Here is a 23,177-nt window from a genome sequence, read left to right as displayed (position 1 = left end):
TATTAATCATCAATGCATGAATTTATTATAAACATTTAGGACTTTCGTTCATTTCAGATATACACAACATATTTACACACAAAAATAATTTATAATATAAAATCTTTATTTTTTATATTAAATAGAATATCAATAAATGAAGAATTTAATAAAGAAAGAACAATAATTAAAACTGTTAAAATGTTTTTTGTAAGAAATAATTCTTTTTCTCTTGAATTTTACATCAATGGTCTTACGTCATTTTTAAGCTTACACGTGATCCATAGATTAATGAATATTCATTATTACCATTAATGTAAATGAATGATCGATCGCAGCAGAGGACAAAACAAACGTGTAGTTTGTCCACATGAGAGAGTGCAACCAAGATTTAAATTTACATTACAATGAAATACATCCTTTTTATAGACGTATGAGAGAATAAAATGAAATTTCAAAAACTGGACTTTTATGACGAACCACCAATTAGGTAGGTAAATAATGATTTAAATGTATAAACCATAACAAAAGATGACACTGCTGTGTGTGTCACTGTCAAGGCATGGCCTGAAAGGCCTAGGCCCTAGCAGGTAGGCTAAGCCTAGAACTCTATGGATAGCGAACTCTATCAGCCAGGGCCAGACAGAAGGCTAACCTAGCCAAAACTTTATTTCCATGTGTTAGTGTTAGGCCTACACGGTTGACTATTTGCGGTCATAATAAATCCAAACTATCTTTTATGAGCATGCTTTCTAAACCTGACAAAAATTGCTAACCTCTAATTTTAAAATTTTCATTCATTTTGCAAGATAAGATTTATATTTCAGATAACACACAAAGGCATAAAACAATCTAGTATAATGGGTGAACAACATAAGACTGTTCTGAATATAGGATGTGAAGAAGAATTGGTAAGGAATTTCAAATGGTAATAAGTTACTCTCATAAGCTCTGTCTACACTGTTATATCAAACTAGTTTGACTAAGAAAAGTGTGATGTGCCCAAATATAGTCAAAGAAGTAGTGAAATGATGTCATCATGTCCATATTTTGGGGACATATTTTGTTGTCACTTAAAGTTTGATAGTGTAGAGTTACCATGCAATTAAGAACGTCCGATAACACATTAATAACAAATGCCAAGCGTCATGTTGAGGGTCTTCCAATAGTCACTACCATATTTGGGAATATCACTACCATTTGGGCATGACACTTTTTTGTCAAACTAGTTTGATAGTGTAGACTGAGCTTTACAGCACTCTAACAAAAAATTAAGTAAATATTATTATTAACAGAAAATAAAATTAAACATCTAACAAATATACAGAAATATGAAGAATAAACCATATCAAAAAGTTGCAAAGTAAAATAAAACAAACAAAAATTATTCATTTCCTAGCATTTATAGACGTTCTACTGTAAATTAATTTAAATATATTATGCTACTCTTTGCAGGAGTGTAGAGGCTACCGCCTGACTCAAGGGAGATGGCTACTCTCTGTGGTGCTCAGTGTTGTGACTCTGGGTGGGCTACAGCTAGTCTTCTACTGGAGGAATGATTGGCGTGTGCTTTTTATGTGTTCGCAGTGCTCGCTTAAAGATGCACAAGTAGTGTTACTTCATGTAAGATTAAATATTTAATTGATATTATATATTTATTTATTTATTAATCACAAGTCAAATTATTGAAAAAATGACAATGCTGTGGATACAGTGGCCGGCTAGATATCAATAGAGATACAAATAAAACAAGCACTGATACAAAATGACAATGCTGTCAGTGGCTGGATCTCAATGGAGATACAATAAAACAAGCACTGATACAAAATGACAATGCTGTCAGTGGCTGGATCTCAATGGAGATAGAAATAAAACAAGCACTGACAAAATGACAATGGTGTCACGTATCAGTGGCTGGATCTCAATGGAGATACAAATAAAATAAGGAATGAAAAAAAATGACAATGCTGTCGCGTATCAGTGGTTGTATATCAATGGAGATACAAATTAAAAATGCACTAAAAAAATTCCAATTAAGCATGGGTATCAGTGGTTGGATCTCTTCTCAATAGAGATACAATAAAATAAGCACCTGAAAAAAATGACAATGCTGTGGTTCTCAGTGGCTAGATCTCAATGGAGAAGCTAAGTAAAAATGATAAAGTAAAACATACCAGAAATAAATTGCAGAGCTTTTGTGCAAAGCTCTGTCTACACTATCAAACTTTATGTGATGTCACCACCATATTTTAGCACATCACACTTTTTTTGTCAAACTAGTTTAAACGAGTTTAACGCTAGCGCTTCCTCAGTGCAATATAGTTTTTTATATGTCCGATTACATTGAATACATTTAATTATTCAATTGTATATTCTTTTAGGATAAATTTTATCAAGTTTTTCCAGCAGAAGTCAAAACCATTTCACTGAAAGATAGTTTGGAAACTTACATTCACCAGATAAGGTAATGAAGATCAGTAATCTCTTTAAATAAAATCCACTATATGCAAAATTGGGACATCGATGGATTTATAATTAACAGCCAATCAAGATAAATTATTACAGTATTATTTTAAATATGTTTCAGGCCTACAAAGGATTTTAACAATCAAGACATTGGGCCTGGTGGAGACCCATATCTTGCCTCTACTGAACATAACACAAGCAGCTCATATTCGGATAATGACATTACCTACCAGGAGACTAATTTACTTATTAATGAGGTTTTAGAGAAACAGGTAATGTACTGGACATACTGTGAAATATTTTCTTCAGGTAAAAGAATTGGATCACCCTTAAAATTACAGCTGGGAACATGGAATAAATTCACCAGTGTAGCATAGCAAAAACCTATAAACTAGTACCTTAAGCGTGGTTCCCACTAGCGACGCAACGCAAGGACGTAACACAACGCAAGTGAATTGACCAATCACAAGCGATGGCTTATTCGCTTGTGATTGCTAAGTAACTGTCTATAACTTCACTTGTCATTGGTTAAAACGCTTGCGTTTACGTTTATTGCGTTACGTTCTAATGGGAACCAAGCTTTACTGCAGCTACAGAAAGTACTGAACACATTTATAAAATTGTACAGTATATCAAAAAACACTACACAAAACATATTTCTAGACACAAAATACAGCTTAATTAGTTTTATTGCACACTTTTAACATTTTTCGCTGGGCATACAGTACTGTATTATCTACAGTAGCACAGTATACATCGAATGTACTATTGCACGCCATGTGACCCACAATTATCCAATAAAATGATAGAAATTGATTTTGTTGTATACTATACTATTGAAGTGAAATTCAATATACTGTTGCATTTTCAAACCTTACAAATACACACCACATAAAAACGTTTGAAAATCGAGCAAAATACTTGGCTCAATGCAGTCTAGAGCAACAGATGGTATGTTATTAAATTGTTTGCATTGTTTGTTCTTTTCGTACAGTATCTACTGTATACAGTACAATTCAGCCAAACATTTTTAATTAAACAAACAAAGAAAAACACGTAAAGAAAGGAAGAATATACTGTAATGTATTGGCATTTTGCCATGTAAAATGGTTGATTTGCAGCATTCTGCATAAGCACATACAGGAAATATTGTTGTTAGAAAAGCCGTTACAAAACTAGCAATGTCAGTCTGTTGATCTACACAATCCAATCCAAGGTCATCAAAGCAAAACTGCTCTCAATGTCATGAATTTAAAAGGCAAACACTTAAATTGCTACATGTGTACATTACTGCATCTAATCTATACCCATATCTTGGAGTGGAGTTGTGACTTGGTGGTTATGATGCTTGGCCGCAAATCCCAGGGTCCTGGGTTCAAGTCATACCAGTTTCTAATTGACAATTATAACTCCACTCCCAAAGACTTGTAATAAGAAAATATAAATTGGTATCAGTTTTCGCAAACGTTTGAACCCAAATGAGACTTTTCTATTGTTACCGACAGACACGCCATCTTGTTTATGTAGAGTATCTTGCATATGTTTGTCTTGTGAACAGGATTGCTACCTTTAAGAAGGATAGTGAAATGAATTTGCTTATGGTTATCCTTGGCAATTTGCCTAAATATATATAAACAAAAATATATATATAAAAACAATACTGAATTTACTTTTTCTTTTAGTTGACTGATCACATGGTATATTTTGTGCACCAGAAAGTGAAATATATATGGAATAATTTTAAAGAAGATTTTGAACGACTAAGTGCCTTTGACGTTGACACGCCATGTTCTAGTTTCTACACCGACTCAAATGGAATTAACAATAATGAACAGAATAACAAGTAAATCTCTGTCTACACTATCAAACTATTTCATAATATAAAACTTTAAACCTCCTTTACTAGTAGGGAAAGAAAGGAAAGCCTTGCTTTTGAGCTCTGTCTACACTATCAAACTTTATGTAACGAAAAATATGATGTGCCCATATATGGACATGGTGATGTCATATCACTACCATATGTGGGCATACCACTACCATATTTGGGCACATACATTTTTTTGTAAAACTAGTTTGATAGTGTAGACAGAGCTTAAAGTGTTTGTAACAATCTCTGTTGTTTTGAATTTTCATATTCATTTATAAGCACCTGGGTAATAATAAAACAGATGGCATTGTGATGCTTCTGTGCTATTTTCAGTCATCAATTATCTTAATGCGTCATAAAATTAACATTTGAATTTGTTTACTTCTCCAGTAGTAAGTTTATAATGGTGAACCTGCACTGAAAACCACTTAAACCCTAATACTTGTTTGAATTTGTTTATGTAGAGAATTTTTATGATAGAATCTGTGTATTTTTGTCCTATTATGGATTGTATCAGGAAAAGTTAAACAAAAAAGTCGAATTATCTTGGCAATTGTGTCTAATACTGTAACATAAAGACATAAATCTGAATGTTTTAGCCCTCTCTTCATAATCTGTCAATCCATATACTAGTCCCACCTCCACCCTTCCTCCACCTCTAGTGATGCTAACACTCTGTTTTGCTATACTTTTTTTTTCCTAGGCAACTTGTGTATGGCTATAATGATATTGATGTTGAAGTTAAAAGCTATGGAAAACTATTAATAGAGGAGGTATTCATTATTTAAATTATTAACTTTTAACACATGTTTTTTTTAATTTAATCTTATATGAGGCGTCAATACACAACTATTCCAATTCATAATAGGTAAAGATGTATTGTCCCCCTGAAAAACTAATTATTAACAATTTTTTTCTAGAATATGCCATTTTAATGTCGCATAATAGTTATCCACTTTGGCCAAAAATTAGATAGAAAAAAAATGTATTTACCTGAAAAAAACTGTAATTGAAAGCAAAAAGGTAGGCAAATTGGCTTCCAGCCAATGGATAGTTGAAGGTAACCATTTATTTTGTCATTTTATAAGTGAAAACATTAATTTTTTTATTTTTTTTTCTACGGAAGTGATTAACTTTATTAAAACTACAAAATAACCTTCATTTTTTATGTTTTTGGGGGACAATACACCTTTAATTATTAATCCTGTTTCCTATTTTCAAAAGGTGAACGATTAACACATAAAATTTTTATTCTTGTATAGTTTCAACTTTTAGATACATTTTTATTAAATTTTTTTTCAGGTGTTGAATCCATTTTACATATTTCAAATCTTTAGTGTAATTCTTTGGTTCCTTGAGGTATACTATTACTATGCAGTCTGTATCATTGTCATATCTGTGATATCTCTAATTATCTCACTCTACGAAACACATAAGGTAGGTACTGAATTATTAATGTAAATTGCTATTACTATGCAGTCTGTATCATTGTCATATCTGTGATATCTCTTATTATCTCACTCTATGAAACACATAAGGTAGGTACTGAATTATTAATGTAAATTGCTATTACTATGCAGTCTGTATCATTGTCATATCTGTGATATCTCTAATTATCTCACTCTACGAAACACATAAGGTGGGTACTGAATTATTAATGTAAATTGCTATTACTATACAGCCTGTTTCATTGTGAGATCTTTCATTAATACAAAACACATAAGGACATACTAAATATTTTAAATAAAATGAATTTTATATACCCTCATAAAATATTATTTACAAAAATAACAAATAAATAAATTAATAAAAATACTGTTGACTCTTTGCTAACTCACAATGTCCAGTTAAAAGAAAGATTAATTTTCAGAGATAAAAGTCTGAAATTGTCTTATTTATTTCATTTATTTTCTACAGCAAGCTGTAACATTGCGGGACATGGTGGCCCAGAATAGCATCGTTACAGTTAAAAGGTCAAATGGTAAGTTCCAATATGTACTATAAACCTTTTTTATACTTTATGAATTCATACTTTAGTTTGATTCAGTAATTGATACAGTAGAGGAAAAAACAGTAGAACCTCTATTAACACTTTGACTGCCAGAGGTTTTTCCAGTTAGAAACTGCCACCGCCAGCGTTAATAGCCCAATTCGATGTTTTTATTTAAGCTGATTGGAACTATGTATGTGATCTGATTTACATGTAATTTAGACTAAAATAATCATAAAGATTTTAGCTTAACAATGGTACCAAGAACGATTTTCAAATCGCAATATGTAAATTGTAATAGTAAAATAAAAGTAACCCACTTTTTTAGTTTTTCGTAGTTTCGAGATATTCGCGATTTTGTGCAAGACATCACAATATGAAAATATCGTCCGGTGAGATCAACAAACAACGAAAAAGTTTACTTACACGGCACCGATAGGCCTATAAAAACAAGTTATCACTTTCGAAAAATGTATTGCATTTTATAAATCATAAATCTTACATCAATGTTTCGCCAAAATCCACATAGTAAAGACACCAGGCCTAGTTAACCAGGCCTAAAGTTGGTCCGGAACCGTTTTACGACTAGCCCTAGGCCTAGGCTAGCCTAATACTACTAGCCCAGCTAGTAAACTATTGATAATATCTTCACCATTTCCAAACAAGTTTGTTGCGTGAAACTCGGTCACTTACAGTACAACACCAAAACAATTAGGGTATACATACAATAATAAAATTAAAGACTTCATATTAAAAATGACTCCATTATTTTTTATTCACATAACAAACAAACATGCCAATCCACAAAAACCTTTGTAATGCTTCGGCGGCATAGCTAGCGCGCGACCGATACACAATGCGCCAAGCCATCACTCTACGTGCTACTGTGATGCGCGGTGTATGTTATTTCGACGGGTACCATTTTGACAGTCGTTCGTAACCAGATTAGTTACTTTCAAATAGTAAAATATTGACGGTCCAGACCAAATATAGTTTCCATATTTATAGTATATACCAATAATTGACCTATCTACCGGATTTCGTAAACAAAACCCGAAACACGAAGATCTTCGTGTTTGGCAGTCAAGCGTTGTGTTTCCAAACACGAAGATCTTTGTGTTTGGCAGTCAAAGTGTTAAGGGGACACCTTTGGACCCATCATAGTTTGTGTAGGCAGTAAACTTAAAGATGTATTGTCCCCCAAAAAAACATTTTAATAAAAAATGTTTTCATGATACAATACATCTTTAATTCTATCAACCATGACTGAAAGATTATATAATATATAATATTTTTTTTATAATCTGTGACTATTTCTATTAATATATTCCATCTTTCAGTTGTTTCAGAGATTAATAGTAGAGAGTTAGTTCCCGGTGACCTGTTACTGATCCCTCCTAATGGCTGTATGATGAGCTGTGATGCAGTGCTTGTAGCTGGCAACTGTATAGTCAATGAGAGTATGCTCACAGGTACAGACAAGCTTTGTGATTGGTTGTCTACTAAGTAGAATATGTTTGTATGCATTCCATATGTAGAGTAGTACTGTACTCTGATGTCATGGTACCGTGTCACTGCCTATATTGCTATGCATCTCACTGCCTATGTTGCTATGCATCTCACTGCCTATTTTGCTATGCATCTCACTGTATTCAATGCATTCTCAATTCCATAGCCAGACTTGTATTGATTCACCAATCCACCTATGTGAAATAGTTCCCTTAAATACTACAAATTTCCCTTAAGTGGTACTCATTTAAATAGGTAAACTTAGGTTAAATTTTTTATACAATATTAATGATAATATTTTGAAACCAGATGAAATTTTCCGAGTATTTAAGTTGTAAAATCTTATTCTAAAGCCTAAATGGTTACGATTACAGTCCCTTATCTATAACCCACACAACTCTAACAAGAATTTCTTGTGTACTATTATTAATTAATGTAGTAGAACCTTATTTATATAAACCTAGAGATTTATACTATAATTGTAGGTGAAAGCGTTCCTGTTACCAAGACACCACTACCTAACCCACCGGGTTGTAATATTCCTTACTCACCAGACGTACATAAACGTCACACCTTATTCTGTGGTACACAGTTGATACAGACCAGGTACTATGGTGGAGAAAAGGTGTGTGCTATTGTTTCTAGAACAGGTAAGAAAAAAATTGTCATATCATTGGGAAGTCCTTATATTAAGTGGACAATCTTTTGTACAGTAGGTACTATTATAAATAGTGATATTATATAATTTTAAGCTTAGCAATGGTCCCACCATGTTGTAGCTTACTAAAAAGCAGAGAAAATTATTGTTATTGTTAATAACCACCAACCATGAAAGAGTTGCACTTATAACAAAATTTGTCAACATTATGAAATACATTAACGTACGCATACTTTTTTATTATTTTTCTAAATATAGGTTTTGAGACTGCTAAAGGGGAGTTAGTTCGTTCGATCCTCTACCCTAAGAACATTGGATTCAAGTTCTACAAAGATTCTATACGCTTTGTCATGGTGCTGGGATGCCTAGCAATCGTTGGTCTCTTGTATTCAATTCCAGTTCTGTTGAAAAATAATGTAAATAATATATTCTTTTATTTATTTATACAGGAGGATCTAGTTTAGTCCAATCTACGGTAGTCCAATCAAGGGTAGTCCAATCCAGGATAGTTTAATCCAGAATAGTTTAATCCAGGATAGTCCAATCCAGGGTAGTTCAATCCAGGGTAGTCCAATCCACTACTGTAGTTCAATCCACTACTGTAGTTCAATCCAGGGTAGTCCAATCCACTACTGTAGTCCAATCCACTGCTGTAGTCCAATCCAGGGTAGTCCAATCCAGGGTAGTCCAATTCAGGGTAGTCCAATCCAGGGAAGTATGTATTGTACTATTTAGCAGTGTATTTCCATTCGTTTCCTAGGCCCATGTAAAGGACATTATCTACAAGGCACTGGATGTGATCACCATAGCTGTTCCACCAGCACTACCAGCTGCTATGACGGTTGGTACCATCTATGCACAGTCACGCTTGAAGAAGGCTGGTATCTTCTGTATTAGTCCTCAGAGAATTAACATGTGTGGAAAGTTGAAGCTCATATGTTTTGATAAGGTTTGTGAGTAACCTGTGTCTGGCAGCCTAACTGTGCTAAATTGGATTCAATTTCTCCTCTCCAAAAGCTCTGTCTACACTATCAAACTAGTTTGACAAAAAAAGTGTCAATGTGCCTAACTATTGTGGTGATATGCTTAAATATGGTAGTGATATGACATTATCACGTCCATATATGGGCACATCACATTTTGTTGTCATATACATATTTGATAATGTAGACAGAGCCTAAGGGTCCCTTCATGTTCACTAAACAGTGCTCATTTATCTTTCATTTGTTCAATTAAAGAAATTTTTCTATGCTCCTTTTGTCATAATTTAACAGTTAAAAGCTTGTTATTAATAATAACTGCAAATCTACAATTAGATACATGTGTGGTAATCGTTTTTGGGTCGTAAGGTCACCGTATAACTTTTTCTGTTGGTGAATTGTCCAGCACTGTCGCAGAAAAGGATAAATGCTTCTGTCATTTGCATATTTTTTTATTGTTTATTCTTTATTACGATTTAGAATATAAATATGTATTTTTTTAAGACCGGAACACTGACAGAAGATGGGCTGGATATGCTCGGTGTAGTGCCACTGCAAGATGATCACTTCCTGCCACTTATTCAGCATGCTGATGAACTGCCTCGTGGCCCCTTCCTTGCATGTATGGCAGCCTGTCATTCTTTGACCATCATAGAGGGTCAAATCACTGGAGATCCTTTAGATTTGAAAATGTTTGAAGCAACAAAATGGGTAAGTGTCATTCATAGAACAGATTGTAGACTTCCCAACAAGGGTGGCGCCAAGATCTTTCTGACGCGGGGGCTAAATTTCCCGACAGGGGGGGGGGGCCTATTCAAATGAAGCGAGCATCACTTGGCTGAGGGGGACCCGCCAAGGGCCCCTGGTGGGGGTCCAGGGGGAGCCCCGGAAGCAACGCGTTATAGCGTAATTTGAGGCCGTTTTAATCAGATTTAGGGTAGCCAATTTTTTCAATTTTGTATGGTACATAATTAAAATACTGTGTGAAAAACACATTGCAAGAGGTCCGGTACGATGACCGTGTAAATCCATTCTTTCAAATTTAAAAAGGAAGTTTTTAAAGTTCAATATGCCTATCATAGAAAATATATGCGAACGTAAAACCTACCCACGGGCTAAGAGGTATATCGTTATAATCGCAGAGACGTAGGCAGGTTGCTGTCTGGGGGTGGGAAAATTGTAAATGCGCGAGATATCCATAGTCTGATCTGTAAGAAAATTTTGAAAAATAAAGCTGCTAGGTCCCCGGAAATTGCAATTATACATTGATATAAAAACGAAATTACAAGTCTATCAGAGAACAAGCCCACCGAGGTTGAGAGTTGTTAGGTCCCCGGATATTGGATTATAGTATTTCGAAAAAAAGAAACAAAATATATAAGGCTCCAGGACCAGCCCTACCATTAGGGCTAAGAAAATTGTCAAAAATAGAGCTGCTAGGTTCCTGCAAAACATTGAAATATGAAACAAAATTATAGGTCCAGCCCACCATGGTTGGGGTGGAGCTAAGAACATTCTGAAAAATAGAGTTGCTAGGTCCCGGAAATTTAACTTATACTTCGAAGCATAAAACAAGATATATACCGGTACGTCTCCAGAACCAGCCCTACCATCATGGATATAAAAAAAAAATAGAGCTCTAGGTTCAATGCACTGACTGTATATTGTACATCGAAATATGAAACAAAATGTACGGTAAGTATACATGACCACCAGCTCTATAATTGGGGACGGTTGAGCTAAGACAATTTTGAAAACTAGAGATGCAGGTCTTCAAAAATTACACCTATACTTAAAAAATAATTCAGACATAGAGGCCTAAACAAGTTACCCTTTTTACCTTTTATTTGGAGGGGAATGCGTCCACAAGCGTAGACCATTTTCTGTCGGGGAAATCAGTTTATTTCCCAGATGTGAATCTGGAATTTCGATGTACGAGCAGTTCATGACATACAAGACATTGGAAATGTAATAACTTAGCTATAATAAGATGTTGGCTAAACTAAAATGGCATGTTTTTTGTTTAGTAATGTAGGCCGAGCTTACAGTGAAAAAAACGTCTATTTCAGGTTCAGGTACCCCACGGTAATCGTAAATAAAAAAATTGAACATACGAACAATAAAATAGATCGCGAAGATAATTCATACCCTTTTGCTGTCGATACACAGTACACGACGTAACGCGTCAGTAAACTTCGCCTGGAAAGTAACTACAGTACACATTCTGGTCCCTGGGTGGAACATGATATCACTCGTAAAACCGCAATGGGCCGGGCCCAATGTTAAACGATTCGTACAAAGGGACACCGCCAGACAAGTGCATACCTATTGTTTTTTAGATCGCTGGCAATAATGCATGCATAATAAAGTGTAATAGCCCTCCGACGTACTTAACAAAAATGGAACTTCGCGATTTTCTGGTCGCTGAAGCTACGAAGTGAACGCGAATGATTTTTACTTTATATTATATTCCCCGACGAAAAGTACTCGCGTTCCCCGACGTGGGGGCTAGGCTCCCCGACGAGGGGGCTACAGTCCCCGTAGCCCCCCCCCCCCCCCCCCCCCGCTGGTGCCACCACTGCTTCCCAACTCTCCAGATAATGGCGATAGTCTCCCGATATTTCATGTCATTTTCCACTCTCATGCTAAATACAATATTCTCGACATTTTCTGCCGTTGGTATGCTGTGAAATACCCATGTTCACTATTAAAGATGCCAACATCCCTACATTCTTTATATAGCACCTTAATTAATTTGAGGTAATTTTCAAAATATCATTGCGCCCTCTATAGTTTTTCTTACTTACTTTACATATCCAAACTTATATGACTAGATTCCTCCATAATTTCCTATCTGCCATTGTGACAGTCCGTTCCTCTCTCTGCTTGCCAGTATTCGTCTCCAGTACATCAATGTATGTGAGCACTGGCCTTCCTTTTTTTGCAATCCATGTTTTAGTTGCCACAGCAGAACATCTGAAATCATAGTTTTGACATGCTTTTAAAAATCCTCTCAATATTTCAGTTGGGATGTCTGAGATTGACACCCATGTTATGACTAAAATGTTTAGGTTCCTTCCTATTCAGGTGTACACAAAAATGCAGTTATTAAATAATTTCTTGTCTTTATAACTCTTTGCAGATCTTAGAGGAGCAGGGTCAGGACGATACAACCAAATATGGTAACATGATGCCTACCGTTGTCAAGCCAACCACAACTGAAACGTATCTACAGCCGAATACAGAGCAGGTACAGTTTTTTTTGTTCATCCCTCAAATCTTCAATGTAGTATTAAGCTCTGTCTACACTATCAAATTAGTTTGACAAAAAAAAGTGTGATGTGCACAAATATGGTAGAGATATACCCAAATATGGTAGTGATATGACATCATCATGTCCATATATGGAGTTTAATGTGAAGTTGACAGTGGTTTCTTCTGTCAAAATTTTACATTTAAATGAATTGTTATCGTTACACAGTATTTCTTAATTTTACAGTTGCCTTATGAAATCGGAATAGTACGACAGTTCCCGTTTTCATCCAACCTTCAAAGAATGAGTGTTATCACTCGAACACTTGGTGCGAAAAACATGGACGTTTACGTGAAGGGCGCCCCCGAAATGATTGCTTCACTGTGCAATAAACAAACAGGTTTGTTTTACTTCGTTTCCTGTAAATTTGTGTACTTTTTTTTTACTCCAATTGTTTTACTCCAAAAGTTTTGTTGAGAATAATCATTACAAATATTCTTGAAAAATTGTTTAAATCGTTTTTTTATATGTTATTTTTAGTTCCTATGGACTTCCATTCAACATTACAAAGTTACACTCAAAAGGGTCTTCGTGTAATTGCTCTTGCATGGCGCCCTCTTAGTCAGAAAGTGTCTTGGCGTCGCATTCAGAAATTACCAAGGTATGGTTGTTATTATTATTATTTTACTGTAAACCCAAAAATATTAAATAAGGCCTACAAAAAATAAACTATTAAAATATGATTATGATGACTAAATGCTAAAATGATAATCTTTAACAGATCAGAGGTGGAAAATGACTTGACATTCCTAGGCCTGTTGATTCTACAAAATATGCTGAAACCGCAGTCCACACAGGTCATTAATCAGCTGAGAGAGGCTGACATTAGGACTGTTATGGTGACAGGTAGGGCCTAACTTTCAACATTATTTTTTATTATTTGTATTTTAAAAAATGATTGACTAGTCTAGCGCTGTATTGTGTTAGAAGAAGATTATTCTATTTTATTTATTTCACTTTCTTGTATTTGTGTTAATTATTTCACTTAAGGACCCCTGAATATTAACTGCCATTAATTTGTCCAGCTGGAAGGTTTACCCTCTATAAATAAAGTTGAAATAAAAACTTATGTTTACTTTATCTAATAAGAACATTTATTTATTATCATTATTCATTTTATTTGTTATTGTCTTTTATGTCATGTCTACCTCTTCGGCCTGTTTTCCACTGGGCGAATATATTTGAGCAAATTTAACATTCCTGATCTCTAATAGCCTGGGTGCAAAACAATTATTATACACATTTGCGGGAAAAAAGTATAGGAACATTTTTTTTGGTTTTTCTAATAGAGTATACCATATGGAATGTCAGAAAAAAAATCCCCATCCCAGGGTCTTGGGGAAAATTTTTTATGGCACTTTTAAATTTTGGCCTATATAACACACACAAATTCCTATTAACAATACACAAATACCTACAGTATATATAGGGGATAGGGAAAATCAATTAACAGTTTTTGTTACTTGCAGTTGTGTTTCAATGATTAAAATTAGTAGAGGCTTACTTTAATAACTACTTCTCATAGTAGTTGATGAATCAAGTCGATACGATGACATCATCATGCCAGAATCCAATATGGCGTCCAATTTGGCGGGAAAAACAGGGTATTGCTAAACCCTCGCAAACCCCTGGAAACCTAAAAAAAAAACATAGAAAACCCCACCGAACCGACATAAAAGTGATTGAATCATGGAGTGTACGCCCCACTGGGTATGTCCATGTAAAAAAAAATTAAAATTTCTACTGTTAACTACTTATTTTTTGGGATCTATCAGCCACTGTGCAATTGTGACTGGACAGTTTTAGGTGTTTACCACCTGTTTAGTGAGAAGTTTGAATAAATAAATATCGTGGTAAACTAATCTGTTTCAGGTGACAATATGTTGACTGCTATAAGTGTTGCCAGAGAATGCGGTATGATTGATCCCAATTCTAGTGTAGTGTTAGTGACTGCTTCTCCATCGTCATCTACATCTCCTTCTACCATTGAGTGGTCGTACGATGTCCCTCCACAAAACAAAGGAATGCAAATAGAAAAGGGTTTTCCTAAACAAGTAGGTTGTCCATAGAACTAGAGAGACTAACTTTGACACAATCAGCTTAAAACCAATCAACCATGAAGAGTGACCATCAAATATGATCATATATACAGTATGGCTGCCTTACCATGATTTTTATGATAGCAAAATTGATAAAAGTCATATCTATTGACATACGAGTATACTTTTTTTCAGATTCTTTTATATTTATGTATATTCCTTTTTATATTGGACAATGAATATAATATTTAGTATCTTACTGTTTCAGAATTTGTACCAGAATCAAAAACTTCCCGCTCCATCTACCAACTTTCATTTTGCAATAAACGGCAAATCATTTGCCGTCATCAAGAACCATTTTGCGGATGTTATGCCCAAGGTAAGAAAAGAAATGTTCTTTTACAATTTGTAGGATAAATAATTTAACCTCAAATAACAATCTAGAAGAGATAGGGCTATACCAGTTACTGTATATACGACTATCAGATGGACATTGTAGGATATAGCATGTATATTTCAGTATTTGAATTCCTATAAAAAAACTGCAATCAAATCCACATATTTCTTATTTCTACTTTTCAGTTATTTTAGCTACAAGAAATAAAGTGTTGTGGTTTTCGCAAAATAAGGGAACAATCTCTGTTCAAGCCACATGGTTTTCAAATGCTTCTGTCAAGTGGTCAGGGTGAAACTTAACAACCATACTGGCTACGGCCCTGCTATTTATTACTCTTTATATGCCTATATATTTTATCTTTATGATAGATTATACAGAAAGGAACTGTATTTTCGAGAATGTCACCTGACCAAAAACGTCAGTTAGTGGAAGCTCTTCAAGAACTTGGGTAAGAACTAGCACACAGTTGTTTTCCGTATTTTAAATGTTAAAAATTTTATCTGTATGTCATTTCGAAAAAGCTATTAAATTGATGTGTTTTTTTAGGTATGGTGTTGGAATGTGTGGAGATGGTGCAAATGATTGTGGTGCCCTCAAGTCAGCGCATGCTGGAATATCACTGTCGGAAGCAGAGGCTTCAGTGGCATCACCATTTACATCAAGCATTCCAAACATATCGTGTGTTCCAATTGTTATCAGGTACATACCAACGTCTTATGTTCAAATTTATATGCCAAGTTGCACAGTGTTGCAGAGTTGACCATGTCTAAAGCTCTGTCTACACTATCAAACTATTTTTACAAAAAAAGTGTGATGTGCCCAAATATGGTAGTGATATGCTCAAATATAGTAGTGATCATCATCATGTCCATACATGGGCACATCACATGTTTTGTCACATAATGTTTCATAGTGTAGGCAAGGCTTAAAGGAGGATACACTGTAATATGGTCTTCTAAACACAAGAGCAGCAAAAACAGCTTCTTCTAACAGTTTTAGCTAGTCAACAAAGCTAATTTAGAGTAGAGAGGAAAAAATACTTTCAATTTCATTAATTACGGCTTGTCAATTATTAAATATTGATTTTTTTATTTTTTTTTTCAGAGAAGGTAGAGCAGCTCTAGTTACATCATTTGGTGTATTCAAGTATATGGCCCTCTACAGTATAATACAGTTCATTTCTGTTATGATTTTATATTGGGTAAAGAATTGAATCTTTGTTTAACTTGTTAACTTATGAGAAACTTAAAGATGTATTGTCCCTTTGTCAAATTCCAAAAAAAAAGAAAAAAAGATTTCGAAAAAAAGTGGGTCATTTTGAAGTATCATAATAGTTATTAACTTTCACCAAAAATTAGTCGAAAAAAAAAATCATACAACTGAAATACAGACATTTTTTGGTTCAAAAAATAACTTTGACTTCCAGTCAAAGTTTTCAATCAAAACATATCTCATAGTGCAACGCGCTTATTTGGCTACTCTGTATGCATAATCATAAAACTTCCTCGCGATCCGTGTGAAAACACCTTCTCAACCGTGATGAGTTGTAAACAATCCTAATTAGCATCATGCATAATGCATACTCATGGTTTGAAATGTTTGTTTACTTTCGCTCGCGATGATTTTCCAGACGAAATGTAATCAAATTCATTTAGCTGTTAATTACGTAAAATTGTTGTTTTTTGGCTCAAATTTTCGACTTAAAATGGACCTGAAATGGAATTTCGATTTTCAAGAAATTCACACATGTTATTTAAATGTATCAAATTAACACAAACCCATACAAATAAAAACAAAATGTATAGTATTTTGAGTAAAAACGAAATTTTAAGATACCATGGTAAATTAGCGAAAATTACTCACGCCATTGCAATATTCTATTTCAACGGCCGTCGGAAGCCTCTATATTCACGACGTCACATATACACACGATGATATCGAGAGCGTGTATGCCGCCCGATAGTCAGTGAATGATCGACGGCCTGGAAAGATACGCGAAGCGTTGACACTAATACTAATTTATTCAATATCTAATGTTGTTGAAATATAGGTCCCTAAAATGTACTTCGTTTGTTCTAAAACCTGAATTTAGAAGGCCTACCTCCCAAACCTTTACTAGGCCTAGGCCCCCAATCCAGTGCGCGGAATCGATCCACCACCCACATCATGCGGCGAGGCTCCGTTTCATGTGCATCCAAGGACCAAAGCGATATCAACAACTTGCTGCGCTCATTGTCAAGCCAAAGTAAAATATGAATAAAATTCGTTTTCGAACTGCCTGATTCGTGACAAATAAATTATCATCTCATATTACTAATTTAATTCTGCTAAACTAAAAACTAAAGAAACTAACACATTTTAGCAGTATAAATTACGAACGATACAAAATACACGAACGGAAAATATGGATACGCATCATTGCGCACGGAGCTGTATCCCGGACAACGTTGCCAGGCCAACTTCGGTATTGCCAGAAAAAAACCGTTGATTTTAAGATTTTAAATCGTCATTTACTCGATGAATAACCGTTTATACGGTAATAATTTTATCTAACAAAATTCTAAATACGTTTCTGCAAATGCACAAGCATTTTTTAGAAAATACTCCATAGATTTAAAGAGTTATAGCCAAAAAACTGCAAATTGTCCATTGGAGGGATAGGAATATATTCGCAAAGTGACGTCACCCGCGAATTTTTTTGATTTTCAAATGGGGCTTTCCCCAAAAGGGCCAATTTATATTTTGTAACAATATACATTCTAGCAACACCTAATAGCCCCCAAAACATCATTCTAAAATGAAAAAAATCGAAAATCCATTTCAGGTCCATTTTAAAGTGAATAACTTTAATATTACTTTGATATGGCCAATTTAAATATAGAATATTTTGACCTTAATTTTGTTGTGTTTCAAGGGACAATACATCTTTAATATAAACAATAAATAATAAAATACAATAATAATAATAATATAAAGAATAGATGAACATAATTAAATACTGTTAATGTTGTCTTTTATAGATAAATTCTAATCTTGGAGATTTTCAATTCCTGTATGTAGATCTTGTTATCACCACAACAGTCGCTATTTTAAGTAAGTATTTTTTGCTTAAGCAACTTTATATTAGGATTTTATAACTGCCTATGTTTGATAAATTTATGGAAATTTCCAAGGATAACCATAAGTGAGCTCATTCCCTATCCTCCTTAACAGTGTAAATCTACAAACAAACAAACATACAAGATGTTCTATAGAAACAAAGTACTTGTAAGCCGATTTTCCACTAGGCGAATTTGTTCGCGCGAATCAAACATTTCGAAGAGAAAAAAATCGCCTACTCTCTTTCCACTACATAAGCGAATAGTTGCGACGTTCATGTTCCTCGCGTGGTTGCTGAGCATTTCGATTCACATGAGTGCTCATGAAAGCATCATAGCTAATTTCCTGAGCTCTGATTGGTTGCGCAATATTTCGCTTCGCAAAAAGTAGAAACAATTCGAACTAGTAAATTTCGTTGCAGCGAAAAATCAAGGAACTAGAATTCGTCGCAGAAGGGAGTATGACAGACAGAAACTCGAATACGCATGCGCAGAGCATGACGCTTTCGATTTGCGCGAACAAATTCGCCTAGTGGAAAATCAGCTTAATATGAGACACCTTTGAGCTTGCAATACATCTGCTTTAACAAAAAGTCTGGTATTCAAATTAATTTTGAATAGTAAAAATGGATTTGCAACCTTTTAGGCCTCAAGAAAAGTCTGGTATTTGGAAAGGTCAGGTATTGGGAGAGTTGACTGTAATAGAGATTTGGGAGTCGAGTTGTTTTTTATGAGTAAAAATACTGATATGTGACATGACTTAAACCCAGGACCTTGCATTGGTAACCAAAAACTACCAAGCTACAACTCCATTCTAGCACCATTGTTGACTACAAAAGTGCTTATACACACCTAGTGACACCTAAGAAAGCCACTCCTAAAGACTTTGTTTATGTCTTGTGTGTAGTGAATGGATTCCGACAAAAGATGATAAATGATTCATGTATGGTTATCCTTGGCAATTTGCCTAAATCTATTTTTAAAAAACAATTATTAGTGTTCTCCCGAAGCAGGTTTTGCCAGCAAGATTTGCTGGGTTAAATTTACTCCAACTGGTATTGAAAATGGTGTAAGAAAAGGATACATCACATAAACACTTATCTATTAGTGGTAGGTTAGGCCTAGTCATTAAAATTAGTCATTAAAAACATAGACCAGATAGACCAGGAGCAATTGAAGGCAAAAGTGGAGTTGTGGTTTGGTGGTTATGATGCTTGGCTACCACTCCAAGGGTCCTGGGTTCAAGTCCTGTCACATGTCAGGACATGAAGGACAGAAACTCCTCTCCCAAAGACTTTGTTTATGTAGAGCATCTTGTGTATTTGTTTGTCCTGTGAACTTCTGAGGGTCCATAATGATTAGCAATTGCTGGATGGATCACCCTCATTAAATATGGTAAAATAAATGTTTAAAAAAGTCTTTATTTTTTTAATTAGTTAGGGAAAGTACAATATTATTTGACTTCTTTGTATTTAGTAGATTAGTTATTAATATTAATTCAGTACTCTGCGTAATTTTCCGGACTGGATTTCTGTATGGGAAGAACATTTTTACTATTTAATCAATCAATAACATTTATTATGTTTTTAGTGGGCTATAACGGTGCTTATACACACCTGGTTAAGAAGCGACCACCTGGAAGTCTGGTGTCACCTATCATACTCATCTCCATTATTCTGCAAATTCTCGTTCAGATTATTGGACAAACGACTGCGTATTTTCTGTTGTTTACACAGGATTGGTAGGCATAGATTATACTCTTTTTAAAACAGTGTTTTAAGGATAACCCAATAATATCTAGAACAATGTGTAATGTAAACAGACTTTTAAAGTACTAATAATATTAAAAGAGGATTAAAAAAAAAAAAAGAAGCTAGAAAATATATAGAAATTATATAATCATTATTGAAACATAGAATTTAAGTGCCAATTCAAATATCAATTTGTCAGAAAATATATCTTAAATCTATACTATGAGACTGGGAAATGTTGTACGATTGTTTATTATACAAATTTTAACCATGTATGTTCCCATATATGGACATGATGACATCATATCACTACCATATTTGGACACACTACACTAGTTTGTTGTTATGTTTTAGTAATTTTATAGGAAAGAAAATTATTAACTAAATTCTTGGCATAACTTGTATGTTTTTTATTTTATTCAGGTTTGAGCCACTTCATCCAAGTCAAGATGCTGATGAGAACATTCTCTGTCCTGAGAACACGGTCATCTTTGTTGTCTCGTCATTCCAGTACATAATAGTTGCGGCTGCTTTTTCACGAGGACCACCCTACAGGACTCCAATATGGCAAAATGGTAAGCGTATTAACTTGGATAGTGTAAACTCTGTCTACACTATCAAACTTTGTGACGAAAAAATGTAATGTGGCCATATATGAACATGACGATGTCATATCACTACCATATTTGAGCATATCACTACCACCATATTTGGGCACATCAAACTTTTTTTTGTAGAAATAGTTTGATAGTGTAGACAGAGCTTTAGACATGGTCAACTCTGCAACACTGTGCAACTTGGCATATAAATTTGAACATACGACTTTGGTATGTACCTGATAACAATTGGAACACACGATATGTTTGGAATGCTTGATGTAAATGGCGATGACACTGAAGCCTCTGCTTCTGACAGTGATATTCCAGCATGCGCTGACTTGAGGGCACCACAATCATTTGCACCATCTCCACACATTCCAACACCATAATCACAATCTAGTTTGATAGTGTAGACAGAGCATTAGTATATTAATTTAGGTGAAAATACTCCATGCCTGTCTAATGTGGTTGAATACTGTGTGTAACTCACTTCATAAAAGATGTCTTTAAAAATTACTTTTTACTCATAAATTAACTTTTGACTACATGTCACAATTATAGTATAATTTTAGATCATTGGGAATAGCATTCAGTAGTGTGTAAAAGTGTGTAAAAAATAAAACAGTACTTCTAAGTATCAGAGATGTCTTAAGTGGTGCTATATTTATATTAAGCAGGATGGAAGTAATCAAATAATATACAGTAGGCTTAGTACAGTAGAAGACATAGTCTAAGTTCTAGGCTGAAATTAATAAAAAGATAAATATTTTGGCACATGTGGCATTCCATATGTATAATACTTGAGCTCATTATTTCAGACAAAAAATGTTAACAAAAATTGAACTGCTGACTGGTGGACTACTAACATAAGTAATAACTAAGACGATAAAAACTAAAGACTTAAAGCAAGTCTATAGAAGATATTGAAGTTTGCTCAAATTTCATGAGTTTTAAAATTTGTTAGTAAATTTTGATTTATTTATTTTTATTTTTTAGTGTGGTTCCTCATCTCGCTGATTGTCTTGTGTATGTACACAGCCTTCATGTTGTTTTACCCAAATTACCTATCATTCCTAGAAAGTTTCTTTCAAGTTTATCAACTTGGTCCAGATCACATGAAGTTTTGTTGGATAATATTTACTGTCATTATCGTGAATGCAACCCTCACGTTTGCAATTGAAGTAAGTAGTCCCTGAGACACCTCTATTAAGGATATACTTTTCTGTGAGACGAATGGCGGGAAGTATATTTTAACACTACAGCCAACCTCTATTCAGAGGAAACCCCTACTAAAGCTTGGTTCCCACTAGAACGTAACGCAAGGACGTAAACGCAACGCAAGCGTTTTAACCAATGACAAGCGAAGTTATAGACAGTTAGCAATCACAAGCGAATAAGCCATTGCTTGTGATTGGTCAATTCACTTGCGTTGCGTTACGTCCTTGCGTTGCGTCGCTAGTGGGAACCACGCTTAAGGGTACACTTTGTTGGGGTCTTAGAGGTTGTATTGTAATTTATTTTTTTTCTAAATTGTAACCCAACTATGCTCTGTCTACACTATCAAACTTGATGTGACAAAAAAATGTGATGTGCCCATATATGGACATGATGATGTCATACCACTACCATGTTTAGGCATATCACTACCATATTTGGGAACATTTTTTGTCACATGTTTGATATTGTAGACAGCTTTAAATCCTGTGGGAGGGATTTTTGGACGAACTGTATATTCAAGAGAGTTTATTGTATTTTTGTTTTTTCTAGTGGCTGATGGGTAAGGCTTTTATCAAGACGTTTATAAAGCCATGCCGAAAGAAAAACGCCTTAAAGAATATCTATAAAAGAATTGAAAAAGAAATTATGAATGATCCTGATTGGCCACCAATTGGTCAGGTGACCACAAGCAACTGTGTCAGTTGACACTATATTTTCCTATTTTTATCAACTTTTAGTGTAGTATTATAGTGCAGAGTATTTAAATGTCCGATTTTCAATGAAATAATGTAATTAAATAAGTAACTTTTCGAGGGAGAAAGGAGTATTTTTTCATATTTATTTAATATTAATTTTCAATGTTATTGTTCTTTTCAAATAATGTTTAATATTGCTAATAAAGTTCTAAACAATATCTATAAATTAAATAAATTCAAAGTGAAAATGTTTCTTAGTTGATTATCTTCACCTAGGTGTATAAATTGGTACTAGCTGCAATTATTATTAACAACCTATAATGGAATAATAGTTAACTTTCCATTTGCGCCGAACTACAATGACCTACGCATCGATATGTTGTTTGTACCTTGACACCACTAAAAGTGTATAGAATAGTTTGGAAGCACGTCCCAGCATCCCCGCATGCGTACAATGAATTAACATGACCTAACTTATTCCGAAACTTATGACCTAACTTATAATCGAAAGCTCCCTAAAGCGTGGTTCCCAGTGGAACGTAACAGCATATCGAAGCAAAGTGCTTTATTGCGTAATCACAAGTGAGAACTGACAAGTAACAGTGCTACAAACATCGC

General features: G+C 34.4%; 1 protein-coding gene across 2 annotated transcripts; it reads left to right on the top strand.

Moving 5' to 3' along the window:
- The first annotated feature begins 332 nt into the window (after positions 1-332).
- LOC140045279 (polyamine-transporting ATPase 13A3-like) lies at positions 333-23,007 on the top strand. Of its 2 annotated transcripts, XM_072090125.1 has the most exons (28): positions 333-469; positions 807-890; positions 1,435-1,602; positions 2,361-2,443; positions 2,567-2,717; positions 4,128-4,288; positions 5,016-5,085; positions 5,615-5,749; positions 6,230-6,293; positions 7,643-7,774; positions 8,297-8,461; positions 8,728-8,885; positions 9,230-9,418; positions 9,954-10,160; positions 12,592-12,699; positions 12,949-13,102; positions 13,243-13,363; positions 13,484-13,608; positions 14,635-14,816; positions 15,070-15,180; positions 15,567-15,646; positions 15,745-15,897; positions 16,303-16,399; positions 18,219-18,291; positions 19,887-20,037; positions 20,471-20,622; positions 21,643-21,827; positions 22,414-23,007. In XM_072090125.1, the coding sequence occupies exons 2-28, from the start codon at positions 840-842 to the stop codon at positions 22,567-22,569; spliced, it is 3,582 nt and encodes a 1,193-aa protein (XP_071946226.1). In that variant the 5' UTR covers positions 333-469; positions 807-839; the 3' UTR covers positions 22,570-23,007. The 2 variants fall into 2 exon arrangements, with proteins under 2 accessions (XP_071946226.1, XP_071946227.1); XM_072090126.1 differs by lacking the exon at positions 5,615-5,749.
- Positions 23,008-23,177: the final 170 nt, after the last annotated feature.

Source organism: Antedon mediterranea, chromosome 3, assembly GCF_964355755.1.
Source record: "Antedon mediterranea chromosome 3, ecAntMedi1.1, whole genome shotgun sequence".
In the NCBI taxonomy this organism is placed as follows: domain Eukaryota; kingdom Metazoa; phylum Echinodermata; class Crinoidea; order Comatulida; family Antedonidae; genus Antedon; species Antedon mediterranea.
The sequence above is the reverse complement of the archived record's forward strand: the minus strand, read 5'-3'. Positions and strand labels throughout refer to the sequence as shown.

Excerpts from the sequence above, each read along its gene's own strand:
- LOC140045279 (XM_072090125.1), top strand. The coding sequence starts at position 840 with ATGGGTGAACAACATAAGACTGTTCTGAATATAGGATGTGAAGAAGAA. Across the intron at positions 2,444-2,566 it reads ACTTACATTCACCAGATAAG|GCCTACAAAGGATTTTAACA; the intron begins GTAATGAAGATC and ends AATATGTTTCAG. Across the intron at positions 20,623-21,642 it reads GACTCCAATATGGCAAAATG|TGTGGTTCCTCATCTCGCTG; the intron begins GTAAGCGTATTA and ends TTTATTTTTTAG.